Genomic DNA, 20,553 nt, shown 5'->3' with positions numbered 1-20,553 from the left:
TTTCTTTGAGCTCAGAAGTTTGAATCCTGCCTGGTTTTGTAGTTTGTGATTGTAAAGTCTCGGGCCCTATGAAGGCTGAGGCAGGAGAATTTCTTTGAGCTCAGAAGTTTGAATCCTAACGGGGCCGCATGTGTTAAACATACACACACAATATGGAGGTATGTGAATATACATTGCAAATATCGATTATTATGTTACTTATATCTCCATCTCAAAAACAACGAAGCTCTTACACGCTCATTCTTTCAAGCAAACTGCACAAGAGTAGACTAAGGACAACCATAAGATGGCGGCGACGCCCGGCGGACCACGTGACTGCCGTTCGTTCTCTGGCTCTCAGGGAAGGGCTGGCGCAAGGACAGCCAGCTCATTGTTAAGCGAAGCCAAGGTAACCCGGCTGGGGCGCGCTCTGGCTCCGGCTGCCTAGTGAACGCGCACGCTGGGAGCGCGCACGCCGAACGTCCCTCCCTCCGCACGCGCCCGTTCCTGCCGGAGACCGGAGGAGGTGCGGCGTGGAGGGGGGGAGTCGTCTGCGCATGCGCCTGAGCTTGACGGGTTTTGAAATGGCTTCTCTGTTAACCTGGGCCCGACTCAGGTGAAGGTCTGGTCAGTGTTTTGCTCCGGAGCGGTGGGAGGTCGAGGCGGGCTGCTTCCGTTCTTTCGCGGCGGGTCCGCGGAGGGGTAGGGAGCTTGTGATGTGGCAAGCCGCGGGCGGGTGGGTGATGGCGGCCGTGGCGAGGCCGGAGAGCGAGGGACGCGGTCCCTTTTGTGCGGGTCGGAGCAGGCCCCGCGCGCCGCGCCCTTCCCCCAGCGCGGCGGCTCCAGGCCCCTCAGGTGCGGCCTGCGCCCCTCGGCCCGGGCCGGCCGGAGGCCGTGCGTTCTCGGGCCTGCGCCGCCGCGGCGCTGAGTCCCGGCCCGGCTCTGATCGGCGTGGAGTGGTTTTAGGGCTCGGAGGCTCTCTCAAACCGGCCTAAGGGCCTTAGGGACTGCGGCGACCCGCGGGCCCCTGCGGGAGCTGTGGCCGTGGCCTGGGGCGCTGGGTTCCATCTTCCGCGGCCCGCGCCTTACGGAGGCTGGGGCGGGAGGAAGATGAGTGTCCTCAGCCCGGGATGCCAGGCCCATCTTTTCCTTTTCTCTTTGATTTTTCGGGGAGGGGTCCTCGCCGTGGTTTGTTTTTGAGATGTGCGTTCTCCCAACTGCCTCCTCACCCCTGGAGTGGAGACTAGGGTGACAAAGGCCATAGTGACTTCTTGGTCCTTAAAGTAATGTTCGTTATTAAGATGGTATTCGTCAATGCCTTTGCCTTTATGGGGGAGGGGGAGTCTGGACGCAGTTTCCGTTATTGATTTAACCCCACTGTAGGACCTCAGTCCATCGCCCAAAGAAACACTCAGGCTATAGTTTCTGTGTCTATAAAGTTGCTTTATATATAAAGTTGCTTTATATATAAAGTCGTTTGTTCCTGTAAGGTCTCAGTATATAGCCCTAGCTGGGCTGTAACGACATAGAAACCATGCTGGCTTGGCGTTTATAGAGATCCGTCTGCCTCTACCTCTGGAGTGCTGGGTTTAAAGGCTGCACCACTAAGCGCGGCCAGCCCTTTTTAGGAAATGTCAGTGTAGTCACTGAAGGAAGTCCACCCCTAAGGGTATCTTTTTAAATAGAGTATGCATAGTGATCTGTTGATATGTTGATAGTGTGTTTTATTTCAAGTGTTCAGTTGGCACACATTCTACTTCCGGTTCTCATTTGGAACATGTCTTTAATATTTTGTTCCTTCAACCATTTCTCTAAACTAGTCTTTTGTTGTATCCTTTCTTTATAGATATCTGCTATAGAAGAGAAACAAGTGAAGGGTTTTTTCCCCCCTTGCATCATGGCTCAGTTTGGAGGACAGAAGAACCCACCATGGGCGACTCAGTTTACAGCCACCGCGGTGTCGCAGCCAGGTCAGGCCACTGAACACTCGCACTGGCAATGTGTTTGGGAGGGCTGTCTCTATTGTGATTTAACCTAATGCATGGCACAGGGAAATGACTGGAAATGATATACCGTTTATTTTTTAAGATACTTTTGAAAATTAACACAGGAACAAAAACAAAATCCCTGTTAATCCAGTAGTTTGGATGCTTTTATAGTCCCCCCCCCTTTTTTTTTTTTTTTTTTTTTTTTTTTTTTTGTTATTTGTGTCTTAAGTTGTTTTTAGTTTACTAAGGGGATTTCCGTCTTCCACTGCACTTTATTGTTTTTGATACACAGCCTTCATTAGCAGCTGTCTTTTGGCATGAGCCATCACCACACCCAGCTCATAGTTTTCAAATGACTTAAGTTTATCTTTTTTCTTTTGGGTTTTTGGTTTTCAGACAGGCTTGTCTGTGTAGCCAGTAGTCTTGACTGTCATGGAACCCACTACTTAGACCATGCTGGCCTCAAATTCAGAGATCTGCTTGCCTTTGCCTCCTAAATGCTGGGACTAAAGGTGTGCACCACCATGACCATAATTAAAGTTGACTGAATTATGTTTTATAGAACATTAATAGAATGAGCCAATCAGCTCTTCCTCCCTCCCTCCCTCCTCCCTCCCTTCCTCCCTGCCTTCCTCCCTCCCTTCTTTCCTTTGTGGTGCTGGTGATTTAATCTTACTGAGCTTCAAATAGAATATATTTTGTTTAGCATGTTTTCCGTTTTAAGAAGATACATTGTAGGACAGGTATGGTAGCACATGCCTCAAAACAACAAAAATCAAAAAACAAAAAAAAAAACTTAAAACAGCAGCAAAAAGAAAGAAGCCAACATATTTTAAAACATATATCTAATTTTTCTTTTTTTCTTCTCCTGGTCGTAGTTATACATGCCTTTAATTCTAACATTTGGGAAGCACAGGTAGGTGGATCTCTGAGTTTAAGACCAGCCTGGTCTAATAATAATGAGTTCCATGACAGCCAGGACTACATAGAGAGACCCCTGCTCTTAAATAATTTGTTTTTTTTTTTTTTTTAATTACATTTGTGTGCTCCTCTGGGGTATATGTTTGTAAGTGAGAGATAGAGAGGAGGGAGAGAAGGAGGATTAGAGAAAGTGACATTGTAAGAAGTCAGAGACAAGTGACAGAAGGTAAGGTGGTATGTCTCATGAATTTAGGTTGCCAGCCTTTATGGCAAGCAAATTTACCCAATGATCCTTCTCGCTGACCCCTTACTTAGCATTGTTGTGTGTGTATAATGTATATCCTTGCAGGTATACATGTGTGGAGGTTAGTGGACAACTTTTGGGAGTTGGTTCATTCCTTCCACAATGGGCTTTGGGGATTGAACACAGGTTGTCAGACTTGTATGGCAAGTGTTTTTACCCTGCTGATTGCTGGTACATTTATGGTTTCATTTGTTTGCATTTAATGGAGAAACACTTACTCTAAGAATTTAATGCCAGGGACTTTATAAGACATGTTTTGGCAGTAGAGTTTTTACACAGAACCCACAAGGCCTTGGATTTGAATTCTAGCACCTCAAACTGGGTGTGGTGCTACATTCCTGAAAGCAAGCACTCCTGTGGTAGAGGCAGGAGGATCAGAAGTTCAAGTCATACTTTAGTGAGTTTCAGGCAACTCTTGACTGAAAGTGTTCTCTCTCTCTCTCTCTCTTTCTCTATCTCTCTGTCTCTCTCTCCTATCTGTGTGTGTGTTTCCCCCTTCTCTCTGTGTGTTTGTGGGGGCCTGGTCTTGGTTCATTCCTTTAACTCCAGTACATTTAGGAGGTAGATACTTATGGTCAGGCCAGATTGATCTATATAGCAAGTTTCAGGACAGCCAGGGCTAAGTAGTGAGACCCTGTCTCAACCAAAACAAACAAAAACCCAATTACCAATAGTCTAAGGGGAAAAAAATCTGTGAGCATCAAAGGAACACTTACAGTTTCAAAGTAAAGTAAAAAAAAAAAAAAAAATTACTGCAATTTTCCAGAGGCATAAATTCAAAAATAAATAAGTAAAAAGTTATTTCTTACTTATGGTGGGATTTTTGTTTTGTTTTTGCTTTTTATTTTTTGTTCAGGGCTTTTTACATGATAGAATTTTCAGTTTCATAAGTTTTTTGTTTGTTTTGAAACCTTTATGTATTTTTGTGCATATGTTTTGTGTGTGCGCATCTGCAGGGTCAACCATAGTTTGCAGCAGTTGTTTCTACACTTGCACCGTGTAGATTCCAGGGTTCACATGTGCCTATTCACCAGGTGGTTTTCCTCGTAGAATTTCTATTGCTTTGATAAAGACTATAACCAAAAGACAACACAACTTGGGGTGGGGTTTCTTTCATCTTACAACTCTCAGGTCAGAGAAGTCAAGGCAGGGACTCAAGTTAGAAACCTAATGTCCCACAGGTTTGACTGTAGGCCTGTCATGGAGGAATTTTCTCAATTGTAGCTCCCTCTCTAGTCAAGTTGACAAGGGGAAAATGCCAGAGTAATCAACCTGGTCAACTCGAAGCACAACACATTGTTCTAATTAGGGTTACCATTGCTATGATGAAACACAGACCAAGAGCGACTTGGGAGGGAAGGATTATTGGGGCTTACACTTCCATATCCATGTTCATCTTTAAAGGAAGTCAGGACAGGAACTCAAACCGGGCAGGAACATGGAGGCAGAAGTTGATGCAGAGGCCACAAAGGAGTGCTGCTTACTTACTGGCTTATTCCACATGGCTTGCTCAGTTTGCTTTCTTAAAGAGCCCAGGGGTGGCTCTACCCACAGTTGGCCAAGCCCTTCCCCAACAATCGCTAATTAAGAAAATGCTCTACAGGCTTGCCTGCAGTCCACTCTTACGGTAGCATTTTCTAAATTGAGGCTCCCTCTCCAGAGAACTTAACTTGTGTCAAATTGTAATAAAACTAGCCAGCAGACACATTATAATTCAGTTATAACTTTTCCTTTCTTGCTTATCTTCAGGATATCCTATTAATATCAATATCTCACTATAAAACACATTTCAAAATATTTTTTCCAAGACATGGTTTCTCTGTGTGGCCTGAGCTGTCTTAGAACTAGCTCTGTAGACCAGGCTGCCAGAGATCTGCCTGCCTCTGTCTTCCCAGTGCTGAGATTAAAGGCATGTGCCAGCCCACATTCCAAACTATTAAGATTTCATTTATGATACATATATCATAAAAATATATGTCACTTATGTTATATATATATATATATATATATATATATATATATATGAGAGAATGTTTTGTCTTCATATGTGTACAGAGTTTTTCAGTATATCTGTGACTGTCTTGGAACTTATTAGCTTCAGACTAGAGATCCACTTGCCTCTGAATATGTGCTCCCAGCCCTGGCATATTGTTGATTCTTCAGCCCCATGTGACAATTATTGAGAGTTGTTGCATTTATGATACATATATCATAAAAATATATGTCACTTATGTTATATATATATATATGAGAGAATGTTTTGTCTTCATATGTGTACAGAGTTTTTCAGTATATCTGTGACTGTCTTGGAACTTATTAGCTTCAGACTAGAGATCCACTTGCCTCTGAATATGTGCTCCCAGCCCTGGCATATTGTTGATTCTTCAGCCCCATGTGACAATTATTGAGAGTTGTTGCAAAACAAAGGTTTCAGTTACTGGTTCTGATCTTTTCTTAATCACAGTCTATCCTTTAGCCCCCGCTGACCAGAACCACAGATTCTTAATACAGAATAGCACAGGAAGAGCCCTGACAGAGCAAGCACCTTTACTGCTCACCCAACTTACCAGCCTATGAGACTGATGATTTATTTATTCATTTAGTGCCACACTATATAGTCTTGTCTTGCAGTTTACTATGTAGAGTAGACTGAGCTTGAGCTTGGACTCAGAAATCCATCTTCCTCTGACGCCCAAGTGCTGAGATCAGAGGTTTTTGCCTTTTTGCATGTCTGTCTGTCTGTCTGTCTTTCTTTTTTGGGGGGGGGGAGGGGGTTGGTTTTTTTCAAATCAGGGTTTCTCTGGGTAGCCCTGGCTGTCCTGGAACTCACTCGGTAGACTGGGCTGGCCTCAAACTCAGAAATCCGCCTGCCTCTGCCTCCCAAGTGCTGGGATTAAAGGCGTGCGCCACCACTGCCGGGCCCACGTGTATCTTTCTTAAATAGTCTAGATTATCCTACTACTTTTCTAGCCAAGAATTGCCTTTCACTCTATTTCTCAAGGGCTGGGATTCTAGGTATGTACTACTGCACCCTGGTTTGGTTTTTTGTTTTTTTTTTTTTTGTTGTTGTTGTTGTTTTCCTTGAGATTTCTTTTTATTTGTGTGTATATATCAGTGTTAGTGAATGCCTCCCACATATGTGCATGACTGTAAAGGCCAGAAGAGGGTGTCAGTTCCCATAGAGCTGGAGTAGTTATAGACAGCTGTGACCTGCGAATATGAGTCTTGTGAACCCAACACTGGCCTTTCTGGAAGAACAGCAGATGTGTGAGTGCTACCTGCTTCTGTGTGTGCACACGCACACATGGAAGGGGAGGGGTGCTTGTCGTGTCTGGTGTCTGTGGATCAGAAGAGGTGCCCGGAACACTTCCCAGGGGGAAGTTGTTCCAATCGCTTCCTCCCTGCACCTGCTCTTTCTCATTTGCTTGTAGATAAACAGTCACTTTTTCCATTTACAATGTTGAAAATCAGCCTTCTACTTACCAAGCAATTGCTCTATTGAACCAGTGATTTCCTTTTTGAGAGAGTCTGATCTGGCCTGGTCTGGCCTGGATCTTGTTAGCTTTGGCCGCCCTTAAATTAAACTCTTGGTCCTCCAGCCTACACCTCCTTAATTACAGCCATGTGTATTAGAGTTTCATTGCTGTGAAGAGACACCATAACAAAGGTAACTCTTATAAAAGCAAACATTTAATAGGGGCTGTCTTACAGTTTCAGAGATTCATTTAGTATCTGAAACTATCATCATGGAGGGAAGCATGACAGCAGGCAGGCTGACATGGTGCTGGAGGAGCCAAAAGTTCTTCCCAAAGCAGCCAAAAGGAGACTCTTTCAACGCTTGGTGGAGCCTGACTATAGGACCTCATAGCCCATCCCCACAGTGACACACTTCCTCCAACAAGCTCACACCTCTTCCTAGTGCCACTTCCCATGGGCCAAGCATATTCAAACCACCACACCATGCCTGGTTGAAAAGAATTTTTTTTTTATTTTTTGAGACAAGGTCTTTCTATGTAGTCCTAGCCGTCCTGGAACTTGATACATAGACCAAGGTGGATTCAGACTCACAGAATCCGGCTGCCTTCTAGTATTGGGATTAAAGGTATATGCCACCACATCCAACTCTGAAAAGTACTTTTGATTAAACTCTGGGTCTAGGTAAAGTTTGTTATGTTATTGAAGTGTATGTTAGTGGAGCCAGTTTTTTTTTTTATATATATATATTTGTTATGGGAAATCCTGGGAGATTACTTTGTCAGTCTTCTCTCTTTTAATCTCATTGTAGCTGCACTGGGTGTTCAGCAGCCATCACTTCTGGGAGCATCTCCTACCATTTATACCCAGCAGACTGCGTTGGCGGCAGCCGGCCTTACCACACAGACTCCAGCAAACTATCAGTTAACACAAACTGCAGCACTGCAGCAACAAGCTGCAGCTGTATTACAGCAGGTGAGTTTTAAAGTGATGTATGAGGTGATGAAATTATAGTCTGTACCTAGAGTTGCTATCCGCTTTGTTCTCTCGTCTGTTCATTCTTTTGTTTTCGAGACAGATTGTCAGTATTGTTTATGTTGGTCTTGAACGTATAATTCTCCTACTTAGCATCCCAAATGTTTACTAGTATTGTCTGCTACCTCTTTATTTTAAACAGTGAAAAATTGTAGATTTAAAAAAAAAACTGGTTGTTGTAGGACATGCCTTTAATATCAGCACTCTGCTGGCAAAGGTAGGAGGGTCTCCATAAGTTTGTTGCCAGCCTGGTCTACAAACGGAGTTCCAAGACAGCCTGGGGGCTTTGCTTGATCTCAGCACTTGGGAAAGGCGAGGAGGAGGATATTGAATTTGAGGCCTAACTGCAATACATAGCAGGAATCTATCTGAAGACAAAATGAATTAAAACAGAAAGTTTCTATGCTTTTTACAAAGTATACTTTTATCGTGAGAAATCTTAAATTCTTGTTTGTTTGGTTTTGGGTTAATTTTGAGATAAGGTCTTACTATGTGGTTCTGGCTGTCCTGGAATTGTAGACCAGGCTGGCCTCAACTCACAGAAATATACTGCTTCTGCCTCTTGAGCACTGGGATTAAAGGTGTGTGCCACCACCACCTGGCAGAATCTTCAATAGGACGTATATACCTTATCCCAACGGCAGTGGCTTATTATGTTAATTTAGATGCAGTGTAACTGGTTCAGAGAATTTCAGTGTAGTTTTTATCTATATGTGCATGGCTTCCAGAACGAATAAGCTTAACCTTGTCTTTCCTTTAATTATCTTTTTTAGCAATATTCACAACCTCAGCAGGCCTTGTATAGTGTTCAACAGCAGGTTTGTATAAGTTTTTGTTAAAAGTTGTCTTAAAAACAACCATTCCCCACTTCCTCCACATTAAAGTGATACACTGTTTAAATTCCTTTTTTCTAGCTACCTTAAAATGTAGTTTTTAATTCTTTGGGTGGGGTAGGTAACAGCTAACTCCACACCAAACATAATATACTGTTTTCTTCACCCCCCAGACAAATCAGCTTTTTAAATTTTAACTTAATATAATTGTTTTGAGACAGTCACTGTGTAGCCATGGCCTGGGCCTCTTCTGCTGACCAGGCAGATGCTGGGAATAAAGATACGTACTATTACAATGGCTCCAGCTTCTTTATTTTTATTAAATGTATCTTAATACTTAGTTATTGAATGAGTTACTTAGAAATATCAGGTGTGTATTTTGAAATAGTTGTAGGTAAGTCTTATTAGTTATGTGTTGCTTTCACATTGTTTTACTAAATAGACTAGTATGTAAAACCAAGATCAGGGGTATGGAGACATAGCTCAGTGTTTATGAGCACTTGCTTGTCCTCGGAGGATCTGAGTTCAATTCTCAGCACCCTTATGGTGGCTCACAAGTGTAACTTTAGTTCGAGTTGGATTCCCAATACTCATCTCTGGTGGTTCACAAACACCTATAACTCCAATTCCCAGGGATTTGATGCCCTCTTTTGGCCTCTGCCATCACAAGGCATGCGCTTGTTGCAGTTATACATCCCAGGCAAAACACCCATATACATAAGATAAAATAATAGAGGTACATTTTTAAAGATAAAATAGACAAAACAAGAATACCTCTAAAAATCATCTCTGAAATACACATACTGATTGACTTTGTTTTTTTTTTTTTTGTTTTTGGTTTTTTGTTTTGTTTTGTTTTTTTGTTTTTTTTTACTTTCAGTTACAGCAACCGCAGCAGACCATTTTAACACAGGTTAGTTTGATGTGAATTTATTTCTTTTGAGCATCTGAGTTATTTCTGTTGTTTTTCAATAAGGTTTGTTGGATTTGTGTAATAACATGCAATATTTATTGTTGACTAAAAATGGTAAGTGTACTGTTGTACTGTTGTAAAGTTGTGTTATGGATAGTATATTGTGTATTACAGGCTTCCTATTATTTATTCATTCATTTATTTATTTATTTATTTATTTATTTATGGTTTTTCAAAACAGTGTTTCTCTGTGTCTCCCTGGCTATCCTCAACTTCCTCTGTAAACCAGGCTAGCTTGAACTCATTGATCTGCCTGCCTCTGCCTCCTCAGTGCTGGGATCAAAGGCATGCACAACTACCTCCAGGTTGCTTCCGTTTATTTTAAAGGAAGGAATAAAATATATACACACACACAGATATAGATAAAACTAACAATCAATAGGAGGTAGCTTTTTCAGTAGGAAACCAGGTGTCTGAAACTGGTCAGATAAAATAGAAGCATTTTACCTTTTAATTCTTTATACAGTTTTAAGTTATGAATCTTCTACTTTGCTTTTGTTTTCTTGAGATCTCTTAAATCCCTAGGCTGGCCTCAATTGGCTGTGTCGCCAAAAATGACCTTGCATTTCTTGTTTTCCTGCTTCAAGTTCTCTGGTGCTGGGACTATAGCCATGTTCCATTATGTTTCGCTTATAAAGGTCTGGAAATCTGTGTCAGTTAACTAGAGGACACATAGAAAGGCATTTCATGTCTTATTCTGTCTCCATCACACTTGAGTGCATGTAATACATATACAACATACCGTTTTCTCCGATCACCTATGTTTGGCAAGCACTCTAGCAGCTAAGTTAGTCCCCCAGTCCCTGTTAAACTTTTTGTTTTCTTTAAAGACTATGGGGCTAGAGAGATAGCTCAGCATGCAATTAAGAGGAACTGGGTGCTGTTCCAGAGGACTGACCATGTCCGCTTCTAGTGCCCGTGTCTCACAGCTAGCTGCCTGTAACTAGCTCTAACTCCAGGTACTCGGTTAGCCTTTTTTGATTACATTGGGCACATGTGTACATATAGACACACACTCATACACATTAATAAAAAATAAAGATCTCATAATGTACTTCATCCCAGCATTAGGGAGGCAGAGACAGGTTGATTTCTAACTTCAAGGCTGACCCAGTCTATATAGTAAGTTTCAGGCAGCCCGAGCTACAAAGCAATACCCTCTCTAAAACAAACAAATAAAAACCCACCAAGAACATTTCAATTGAGAAATTTTCTTCCTTAAATAAAGAATTAAAATTGGGCCAAGCTATACACCTACAGTCCCAGCAACAGGCAAGGGATCCCAGATTAGATAGCAATTTGGGTTACAGAGGAAGTTCCTATTTTATAAAGCAAAATTGACTCTGCTCATTTAGTGTGTTTGAGGCCCTAGAATTGATTATCAGGACTGACACACATTTGAACACACACCACAGAATAAGAACATAATTTGACAAATACTTATTTTCATTTTAAAAATTAAAGTTATTTACTTCTTAAGTATGTGGTGATGTATGTTTGGATGCATGTCAAGATCAGAGGATAATTTGCAGGGGTCGATTTTCTCCTGTTGGTTCCAAGGGCTTGAACTCTTGAGCCACATCTCTGACTCATATTTTCAGTTCCTGACAAAACTTTCCAAGTTGGAAAGCTATAGAAGCTTCTTTCCTATCTGGGCAGTGGTGGCACATGCCTTTAATCTCCAGCACTTGGGAGGCAGAGGCAGGCGGATTTCTGAGTTCTAGGCCAGCCTGGTCTACAGAGTGAGTTCTAGGACAGCCAGGGCTATGCAGAGAAACCCTGTCTCAAAAAAAAAAAAAAAAAAAAAAAAGTTTCTTTTCTTAGAATTAGAACCAGGGTCTCCCAGACCGATAGAGAGCATTGGCACCTTAGGAAATTAAATTTTCCTGAGACAGTAACTTTGGTCAAATTTTAAAAGTTCTCATTGTTTTACTGTATTTAGGGCTTTGCTGAGCCGCTACCAGAAACATTGTGTAGTTGATTGGTCTTTTGAGTTAGGATATCACATTATTTTCCCTTCCTTAAACATGTGTCAATCGAGCCTCTTGCCTCAGCTTCCTATATGCTGGGATTATGGGCATGAGCCTGCTCCAGGTCTGAGATTGTGTGCAGAAACACGATACATGTTTGAGAGGACAGGCGACAACCTCAGGTGTCCCTTTGGTACCTCTTCTGTCTTACTTTGTTTTCTTGAGATAGGACATGAGCGCAGGCTAGACTGTACTGATCCAAGAGGAGTAGCCCCTGCTCCCGCTCCAGCACTGCAGTTAGAAACAATTCGCAACTTCCCTAGTTGCTTGTTTGTTTGTTTTCCGTTTGTTTGGGGGAATTTCCCGTTTGTTTTGGGCCATTTACTAGTACAATACCTGAAGTTATGGTCATTTGCAAGTCTTAATGTACTGTTGCTTTGTTTGATAGCCAGCTGTGGCATTGCCCACAAGCCTTAGCCTGTCTACTCCTCAGCCTGCAGCACAGATTACTGTATCATATCCAACACCAAGGTCCAGTCAGCAGCAAACTCAACCTCAGAAGCAGCGTGTTTTCACAGGAGTGGTTACAAAGCTACATGATACATTTGGATTTGTGGATGAAGATGTATTCTTTCAGCTTGGGTAAAAACTTCATTAGATGTTGATTGATGATACACACGTAGTAGTAACATTTTCTTAATCATAGCAAAAATTATAGTTCATAATTTCATTTTTAAATCAGTATGCTTGTATGTTTGTACTTGCAGTAGTATATGTATGTGTGTTTGGGAGTGTGGGGTTTACATACTTTGGGAAGTTAAAGGTGGGAGTTGGTTCTCTCTTGTCATGTGTTTGAGAGATGAGGCTCAGTCCTCATGTTTGGTAATAAGTGCCAATTTCTTTTTAATTCTTTATAAATGTTTTGTCGATTAGGTGACAGCTCTAGTAAAAGTCAAGTTAGGCTTAGAATAAAATTAGAGATTGAGGTAGATTAATCCCAGGACTTGAATGGCAGAGGCAGGCCTCTGATTTCAAGGCTAGCCTGATTACATAGTTCTGAGCAGTTGAGCTATAGAATGACCTTTGCCTCAAAACAAACAAACAAACAAAATACAATGGAGGTTGAATTAGCCTTTCGAAATCTAAGTTAATTTTTACATATTTATTACTGACTAATAAAATTTTTAAGTTTTATGTGTGTTTATTTGTATATGCACATGCATCCTTTGGAGGAAAGGTATACTCACTTAAGCATTTGTATATGCGGGCCAGAGGTTGGCTTGTTCTTCCTTCTTTATTTTTCTCCATCGTATATTTATTTTATGACAAGATCTCCCATTTAACATGGAATTCACCATCTCTGATAGTCTGGCTGTCCTTCAGTTCCCTGGGATCTGTCACTGTCCTCCCAATCCTGTGGTTACAGGTTTGTGCCACTGTGCCCAGAGTGTATGTAGGTTCTTGGGATCCAGACTCAGCTCCTCATGCTTGTGTAGCAAGCACTTTACTTGGTATACTTTACAATGAATCCTCTCCCTGCTTCTAAACATTAAGGTGGTGGTGGTTGTTTTGAGAGAGGATCTCATTGTGTAGCCCTAGCTGACTTGGAATTTATTGTATAGACCAGGCTCGCAGTGAACAGAAAGAAATCCATCTGCTTTTGCCTCCTGAGTGCTGAGATTAAAAGTGTTTGTTGTTTTTAGTTACTTGCTTTTTGCCTTTTTTGATACAGGGTTTTACCGTGTAGCCTTGGCTGACCTAAAACATGCTATGTGGACCAGGCTGGCCTTGAACTCAATAGATACTCATCTGCCTTTGCCTCCTGGATGCTAGAATTAAAAGTGTGGACCACCCTGTCTGACAAACAATTTTCAATTTTTTTTCAATTGTTTCAATTTTTTCAATTGAAACAAAATTTAGTGTTCTTAGTGTTTTTTTTATAAAGTGTCTATTATCTTCCTAGTTTTAATGGTAGTGGTTGCAGTAAATAGGAATTTTTTTTTTTTTTTTTTTTTTTTTTTAGATTATTTATTCATGTGTACACAAGGGAGTTATTGGAGGAGTTTTGACAGGAAGACATTGGGATGTCCTGTGGGTCCCTTTATTTTTGGAGACAGGGTTTCACTTTGTAGCCTTGGTGTTTTGGAACTCTATATGTTGACCAGACATCAGACTGGACTTGAATTTGTAGAAGAGATCAGAGGGAATTCATAGAAGAGATCTGTTTGTCTCTCTCTCTCTCTGCTTGTTTCTCTTTTAATCCTGAGTGTTGAGATTAAAGACTTGTGTCACCACTCCCACTCAGCCCTGCTTTTGAAACAGGCTTTATCACTGAACCTGGAGCTAGACTAGTGGCCACCAGAACCCAGTGACCTCACTAGCACTCCTCTTTCCAACACTGAGCTTACAGGCATGTGGATGTGGAACCATGCTCAGCTTAAGTGGATTCTGGTGACGTAACTGAGGTCCATATGCTTGCACAGTATAAGGCTGTGCCCACTTAACCCTCTTACTTTAGGTAATTTTATTGAACTAAAGAAGTAAGTACTATCTTAGGGAAAACTACTTGTTTATTGTTTGGCCACCTTTTTTCCATTTTCTCTCTAAAAATCTTATGATATTACAGCAAGACAGTTTTGTACATAGAGGAGCATTGAGAAAATACAAGTCAAATTGTTCCTGTACTTGAATCCTTCTTTACATGAAGCAGTAGGGGAAGTATATTCAGCTTAAAAATGAGTCTAGGAGGGTTTTTAGAGAGATGGTTTTTCAGTTAAGGGCACTTCAAGCTCCTGCAAAGGACTGTTGTTCTGTTCCCAGCGTCCAGGTCAGGCGGGTTACAGCTACCTGTAACTCTAGCTTCAGGGGGATTTGATACCTCTGATTTCTAGGGTACCAATTCATGTAAGCATCCATAATAGATCCATAACAGATAACTAAAAATAGATCTTTAGAAGCTGCAGAGATGGTTCAGCAGTTTAAAGTTATTCTTATAGAAGACCCATATCTAGCTCCCATCATCTGTACTATGGTTCCCAATCATGTGTAATTCTAGTGCCAGGGATCAGACCCCCCTTCTGATCTCCAAGGGCCCTGGCACAAATGTGGTCTGTATATTTATATACAGGCAAAATATTTATACACAAACAACTAAGTAAAAACATCTTTTAAAGATAAATAAGCAAACATGACTATACATCCAGACTCCAATTTAGTTGGTTTAATATATTTTAAAACTCACTGTAGTTAGTCTTTGAAAAGCTGACTCGGTCAGATCTCTGTCAGGCCAGACTGATGTACATAGTTAGTTGTAGGCATGCCAAGGCTCCATAGAGTGACGCTGTTTCCAAAGGAAAAGAGACAAAACAAAGAAATGAGTGTATAAATCTTTTTGTGTGGGAAGATCTGTTTATATATAAATCAATTTGGAAGAATCTTATTTCTGTATGAACTTTTTTTTCCAGTGCTGTTAAAGGGAAAAGCCCCCAAGTTGGTGATAGAGTATTGGTTGAAGCAACTTACAATCCTAATATGCCCTTTAAATGGAACGCACAAAGAATTCAGACACTACCAAATCAGGTACATGGTTACTGAGAGTGTTACTGCAGACACTGATACTTGGCTTTTCTGTTTTACAGTGCAATGTCTTTTTAAAGACATTGTTCATTTGTTTGTTTATTTGTTTGTTTGTTTTGGTTTGTTTTTAGAATCAGTCCCAAACCCAACCTTTGCTGAAGACTCCTACTGCTGTTATCCAGCCGATTGTGCCCCAGACAACCTTTGGTGTTCAGGCACAGCCCCAACCCCAGTCGTTACTGCAGGCCCAGATCTCAGCTGCTTCTATTACACCACTATTGCAGACGCAGCCACAGCCCTTATTACAGCAGCCACAGCAGAAAGGTATTAAATGTAATGTATCTTCGCCTCTTGTTTCCTCTGAATGTGTACATGTGTAAACTGCTAACATAGAACCTGCTTCTAATTACAAAGGTATCATGGACTTAAGGAAACATGAAAGGAGGCTCAAGCATCATGAACCAGAACATTTTCTACTCCTGAATTTTTGCCTTCTAGCTGTGATAAAACACTATCTAAAACCAACTTGAGGAGGAAAGGGTTACTTTTCCTTGGTTTACAGTTTATATTCCATCATTGAGGGCTGTCAGGGCAGCATCTGAAGCAGGAGTTGGAGCAGAGCCTGGAGGAATGCTGCTTACTGACTTGTTCTCCACAGTTGCTCGTTGTTCTCTTCCAGTGCCCAGCACCACCTACCCAACTATGGCATCAACCCGGGGGCTGCTCCCTGCCACATCAGTCATTAGTCAAGAACATACCTCAGCCTTGCCTTCAGGACAGTCTGCTGGAGACAGTTCTTAGCTGCAGTTCCCTCTTCCAAGATGGTGATAGTTTGCTTCAAGTTGACAATAAAGCTAACCAGTGCAACAGAGAACTTTTTTATTTTTGCTTTCTAATGATTGCAGTAAATACACATGACAAGGAACGTCATCACGGCCCCAACATAAATGTCATACACTATTCTCATGTTCTTCCAACTGCCCTCTCTCGACTCTCCTCCAACCGCTAGATGATTCTTTTTCTTCTTGTCCCCTTTTCTTTCTTTCTTTCTTTCTTTTTTTTTTTTTTTTTTTTTCTTTTTCTTTTTTCTTTTTCTTTCTCCCCGAGACAGGGTTTCTCTGTGTAGCCCTGGCTGTCCTGGAACTCACTCTGTAGACCAGGCTGGCCTCAAACTCAGAAATCCGCCTGCCTCTGCCTCCCAAGTGCTGGGATTAAAGGTGTGTGCCACCACTGCCCAGCCCTGTCCCCTTTTCCAATGTCCTACTGCATGTTTTGCATTGTCCGATCTTCACTAGAGTCCCCCTTTCTCCTCTCAGTCTCTTTATACTCTTGTTATATACAATATAAATACACACACGCACATTTAAATTGAACTGCATATGAGAAAAGTCATACAATATTTGTCATTTTGAATGTTTGCACATTTTCTATGCCATTATGATTGAATCAGTTTTATTTCATATGATGATTTTATTTTTCTCTTATGGTTGTATAAAATTAGATTATGGATATATACACTCATACATGCTGCGTTTTTACATGTTTGTTGGTGAGCATTATTTCCTGTGCCTTGGGAATAGTCTGTAAACTTGGGTGTATATAGAGAGTGCTATAAGTGGGTCATATAGAAGTTCATTGATTTATTTATTTTATGTCTGTGCACCATATGCATAACCAGAGCCCTTGGAGGCCAGAGAAGGTATTGGATATCCTAGAGCTGGAGTTACAGATGTGAGCCCCCAAATGAGTGCTAGGAATTGAAATTGAGTCCTGGAAGCCCGTGGTCCTCCTAACTGCTAAGCCATCTCCCCAGCACCCTGGTTATTATTTATTTTAGTTAATTAAGTTTGAAAAAAATGCATGAGTGCTTTGTATGTGCTCCTGAATGCCGGAAGAGAGCATCAGACCCCTTTATAGATGGTGATGAGCCACTGTGTGCTTGCTGGGAATTGAACTCAGGATCTCTGGAGGAGCAGTCAGTGTTCTTATCAATCTGTCCAGCTCCCCCTGTATTGTAGACATGTGTGCCAATACAGCATGTGTAGAGGTCAGAGGATAACTTTGCAAAAGAGTTTGTATTTTTCTCCTACATTTTTTAAGGTTCTAGGTATAGAACTGAGGCTTGTATGGCCACCCACTTGCTGAGTTACCTCACTTGCCCTATGATGCCCTATGGGTTTTGATGTTTACCTTGAGATAGGGTTTCATATGGCCCGGGCTTGCCTTGAATTCACTCTATAGCCAAGCATAAATTTGAATTCTAGATCCTTCTGCCTCTACTTCTCAGATTATAGCCACACCTGATTTTCTATGTTTATATTTATTTATTTTGGATTTATTACCTATATGTTCTTGTTTTGGATTTGTTTTGATTCCTTGTGTTATTTTTACTTTGTTTCTTTGTCTTAGAAATTGAGGGTCAAGTCTGAATACTTTGGTAAGAATTGGTTATAACTAGTGCATTGTAATTTATGCTGAGTTATTTTAGCTTTCATTTTCCCATTGTTACTGATACTGGATTTGATTATTTGCAGGTATCAGTAGCCACAGATATTTCTGGTTTAACTGAATCCTATTTTCTTATGTAAATGAATAATACCACAATGGTATTTTAATAGTCTCCTGACTATCTTAATTCCATAGTATTCATTGATTTATATATTGATTGATGAATACATCTGGTGTTGGCAAATTATAGACCTTGAATTTGAGCCCATAGTTAGCTTAAGCTAAAAATAAGAGTGTACATTTTAATCTCTCTCCTTCTTTCTCTTTCTCCCCTACCTCTCTTGAGTATCTGTGACTTGGTTATTTGAAAAACATGCTTGCCAACTTCTTTTAAATGGTTCTATTCTATTTAAAAAAATTATGTACATTTTCTCTGTCAACGAATACCTATTGCTAATTTTGACTATAGATTTTTTGTTACTAATTTCAGAATAAAAGTTCTGTGTTAGAGTCTTCTCCAGGGTTGGCATCCAGTGTTGGCAGTGATTCTTATTCCTTGTTCTTTTTTCTTATCATAGTGGCCTCTTGGGTTTTAGGGTGTTGATCGTTTTATACTCAGTTGATTTTTGTACTGCTGCTGCTGGGTTTAGCGGTGTGGAGGGTAGAGTAGAGAAGGGTAGTACCCGCACAAAGGCCGTATGGATACTGGACACCCCTCTACCACTGAACTGTATGCTCAGCTCTTCCTGTACTTCCTCCTTATACAAGCTACCCCAGAAGAGTGATGAGGTTAAAACTTGGCTGTATCTTCCTATATGTTCCTGGGGTGCCACTGATACTAAAAAGAAAGTAGAAGCTGGGTGGTAGTGTACATATTTAATCCCTGCACTCAGGAAGCAGAGGCTAGCCTGGTCTACATAGTGATAGTAAGACCTCATCTAAACAAAACAGGGCTAGAACGGTGATTCAGCGGTTCAAAGCAGTTGTTCTTGCAGAGAACCTAGTCTTGGTTCCTAGCATTTATATGCTGGTTCCATAGGGATCTTACATGCCCTTTTCTGGCCTCCATGGGCACCTGTACACACACACACACATACACACACACACACACACACACACACACACACTAGTTATGACACAAGACCAATAAGCTATTTTTTAAAAAAGGTAAAAGAAAAATCTGTGCTTTTGGTCTCCTTCTTTCCTCTGATTGATTACAGTCATTATTGATGGTTCTAGACTGAGCAGCCAGAGGTAGTGTGTTTTTAAGAGAATTTCATTAGAATTCTACTGTTTGGTTGGCTTTTTTTGTTTTGTTTTGTTTTGAGACAGAATCTCACCTTGGAGCCCTGGCTCTCCTGTAACTTATATAGATCAGGCTGGATTTGAATTTACAGAGATGTACCTATGTTTGCCTTTGAAGGCATGAGCCATCAAACTGGCAAAGAAGAACTTTGTTATACATTGTACTTTTAAATTTACTTATCTATCTATTTATTTATTTTGGTTTCTTGGGACAGGGTTTCTCTGTGTAGCCCTGGCTGTCCTGGAACTCACTCTGTAAACCAGGTTGGCCTTCAACTCACAAACCCACCTGCCTCTGCCTTCCAAGTGCTGGGATTAAAGGCATGTGCCACCACTGCCTAGCTACATTGTACTTTTTAACACAGATTTATATCTATTTTGCTTCCATTGTACCAAATAGGTTCATTTTTATTGTCTTGTGGGAAAATATACTATTTTAAAATGAAAATTTTATTTTTTATTACCAGGAAGAAGTCACCAAACAATACTTTTCTTCTTAAAAAAAATAACTGTATTTTGTTAATTTGGGGGAAAAAAAAACAATTTTGGTGAAGCCGACTTGCTTGTTCATATTTATCTTACTTAGTTGTGTAATGTTTTTTGAGCTTAGTTTAACAAATTTTCTCGTATTTTCTTTTGCATTTTTTGAAGCTGGTTTATTGCAGCCTCCTGTCCGAATAGTGTCACAGCCACAACCTGCACGGAGATTAGATCCACCATCTAGATTTTCAGGAAGAAACGACAGAGGGGATCAAGTACCTAATAGAAAAGATGACCGAAGGTATGTTTGAAGTTAATTTGGTGGGCTGGATAAACAGCTTAGAGGTAAGAGCACTGTCTGGTCCTTCGTGGACCCAGGTTTGCTTCCTAGCACCCATATGGTGGCAGATGACCATCTGTAACATTAGTTCTGGGTCTTCTGATGCTCTCTTCTCTTCTGCCTTTCTTAGGCATGCATGAGGTGTACAGACACACATACAGACAAAACACTCAGATACATAAAATAAAAAATAAATTAGAAGTTGTCTTGAGACAGCCTGGTCGGTCGGTCGGTCGGTCGGTCGGTCTATCTATCTATCTATCTATCTATCTATAAAACAAAGCCTGTCAAAAATAAAGAAAAAAATTAAAAGAACTATTTACTTTCCTGTGTCTAACTACATAGCTTTGGGTGGCCTTAATCTGTACTAGATGTACTTGCCTCTGCTTCCGAATGCTGTGATTAAAGATGTTTACTACAATGCCTGGCAAGAACCATTTTATAGTAACAACAAATATTAGCAAATATTGACTCACTTAATGTGTGTCTGTATCCATGTCATGGTGTAAAATTGGAGGAGTCCGTTCTCTCCTTCCACTTCGTGTGTTCTGGGAATGAAACTCGGGGTTCTAACCCTTGGTAGCAGCGCCTGTACCTGCTGAACCATCCTGATGGCCCCAGAGTAATTTTTAAAAAATCCTTGCTTTAAGTCGTGAAAGGGACAGAGAAAGAAGGAGATCCAGAGAAAGATCACCTCAGAGGAAGCGTTCCCGGGAGAGGTCACCTCGGAGAGAACGAGAACGATCGCCTCGGAGAGTCCGGCGTGTTGTTCCACGGTACACAGTGCAGTTTTCAAAGTTTTCTTTAGACTGGTAAGTTTTTCTTCTATGATTGTGTGTTTTATAATTCATTATTAGTGCTAGAATTTTTTTTTGTGGTGTTAGAATCTTGTATAGTTTGGTATAGAATATAAGTGCAATTTTTCCC

The 20,553-nt window shown here is 41.0% G+C and overlaps 1 protein-coding gene across 8 annotated transcripts in view; it reads left to right on the top strand.

Annotated features, from left to right (window-relative positions):
* The first annotated feature begins 469 nt into the window (after positions 1 to 469).
* The window catches only part of Ccar1 (cell division cycle and apoptosis regulator 1), a 43,435-nt gene continuing 23,351 nt past the window's right edge, over positions 470 to 20,553 (top strand). For 2 of the 8 annotated variants that reach the window (XM_034524004.2, XM_076916788.1), the window contains exons 1-10: positions 470 to 601; positions 1,826 to 1,949; positions 7,478 to 7,641; positions 8,475 to 8,519; positions 9,415 to 9,447; positions 11,926 to 12,119; positions 14,942 to 15,056; positions 15,185 to 15,377; positions 19,458 to 19,587; positions 20,277 to 20,438. In XM_034524004.2, the coding sequence (XP_034379895.1) occupies positions 1,877 to 1,949; positions 7,478 to 7,641; positions 8,475 to 8,519; positions 9,415 to 9,447; positions 11,926 to 12,119; positions 14,942 to 15,056; positions 15,185 to 15,377; positions 19,458 to 19,587; positions 20,277 to 20,438 (1,109 nt within the window). In that variant the 5' untranslated portion in view covers positions 470 to 601; positions 1,826 to 1,876. Of the gene's footprint in view, positions 682 to 1,825; positions 1,950 to 7,477; positions 7,642 to 8,474; positions 8,520 to 9,414; positions 9,448 to 11,925; positions 12,120 to 14,941; positions 15,057 to 15,184; positions 15,378 to 19,457; positions 19,588 to 20,276; positions 20,439 to 20,553 lie in introns of all 8 variants that reach the window. The other 6 variants (XM_034524003.2, XM_076916787.1, XM_076916791.1 and 3 more) reach the window with 5 other exon arrangements.

This window comes from Arvicanthis niloticus, chromosome 20 (genome assembly GCF_011762505.2).
Source record: "Arvicanthis niloticus isolate mArvNil1 chromosome 20, mArvNil1.pat.X, whole genome shotgun sequence".
NCBI lineage: Eukaryota > Metazoa > Chordata > Mammalia > Rodentia > Muridae > Arvicanthis > Arvicanthis niloticus.
This window is presented reverse-complemented; position numbering and strand designations above follow the sequence as displayed.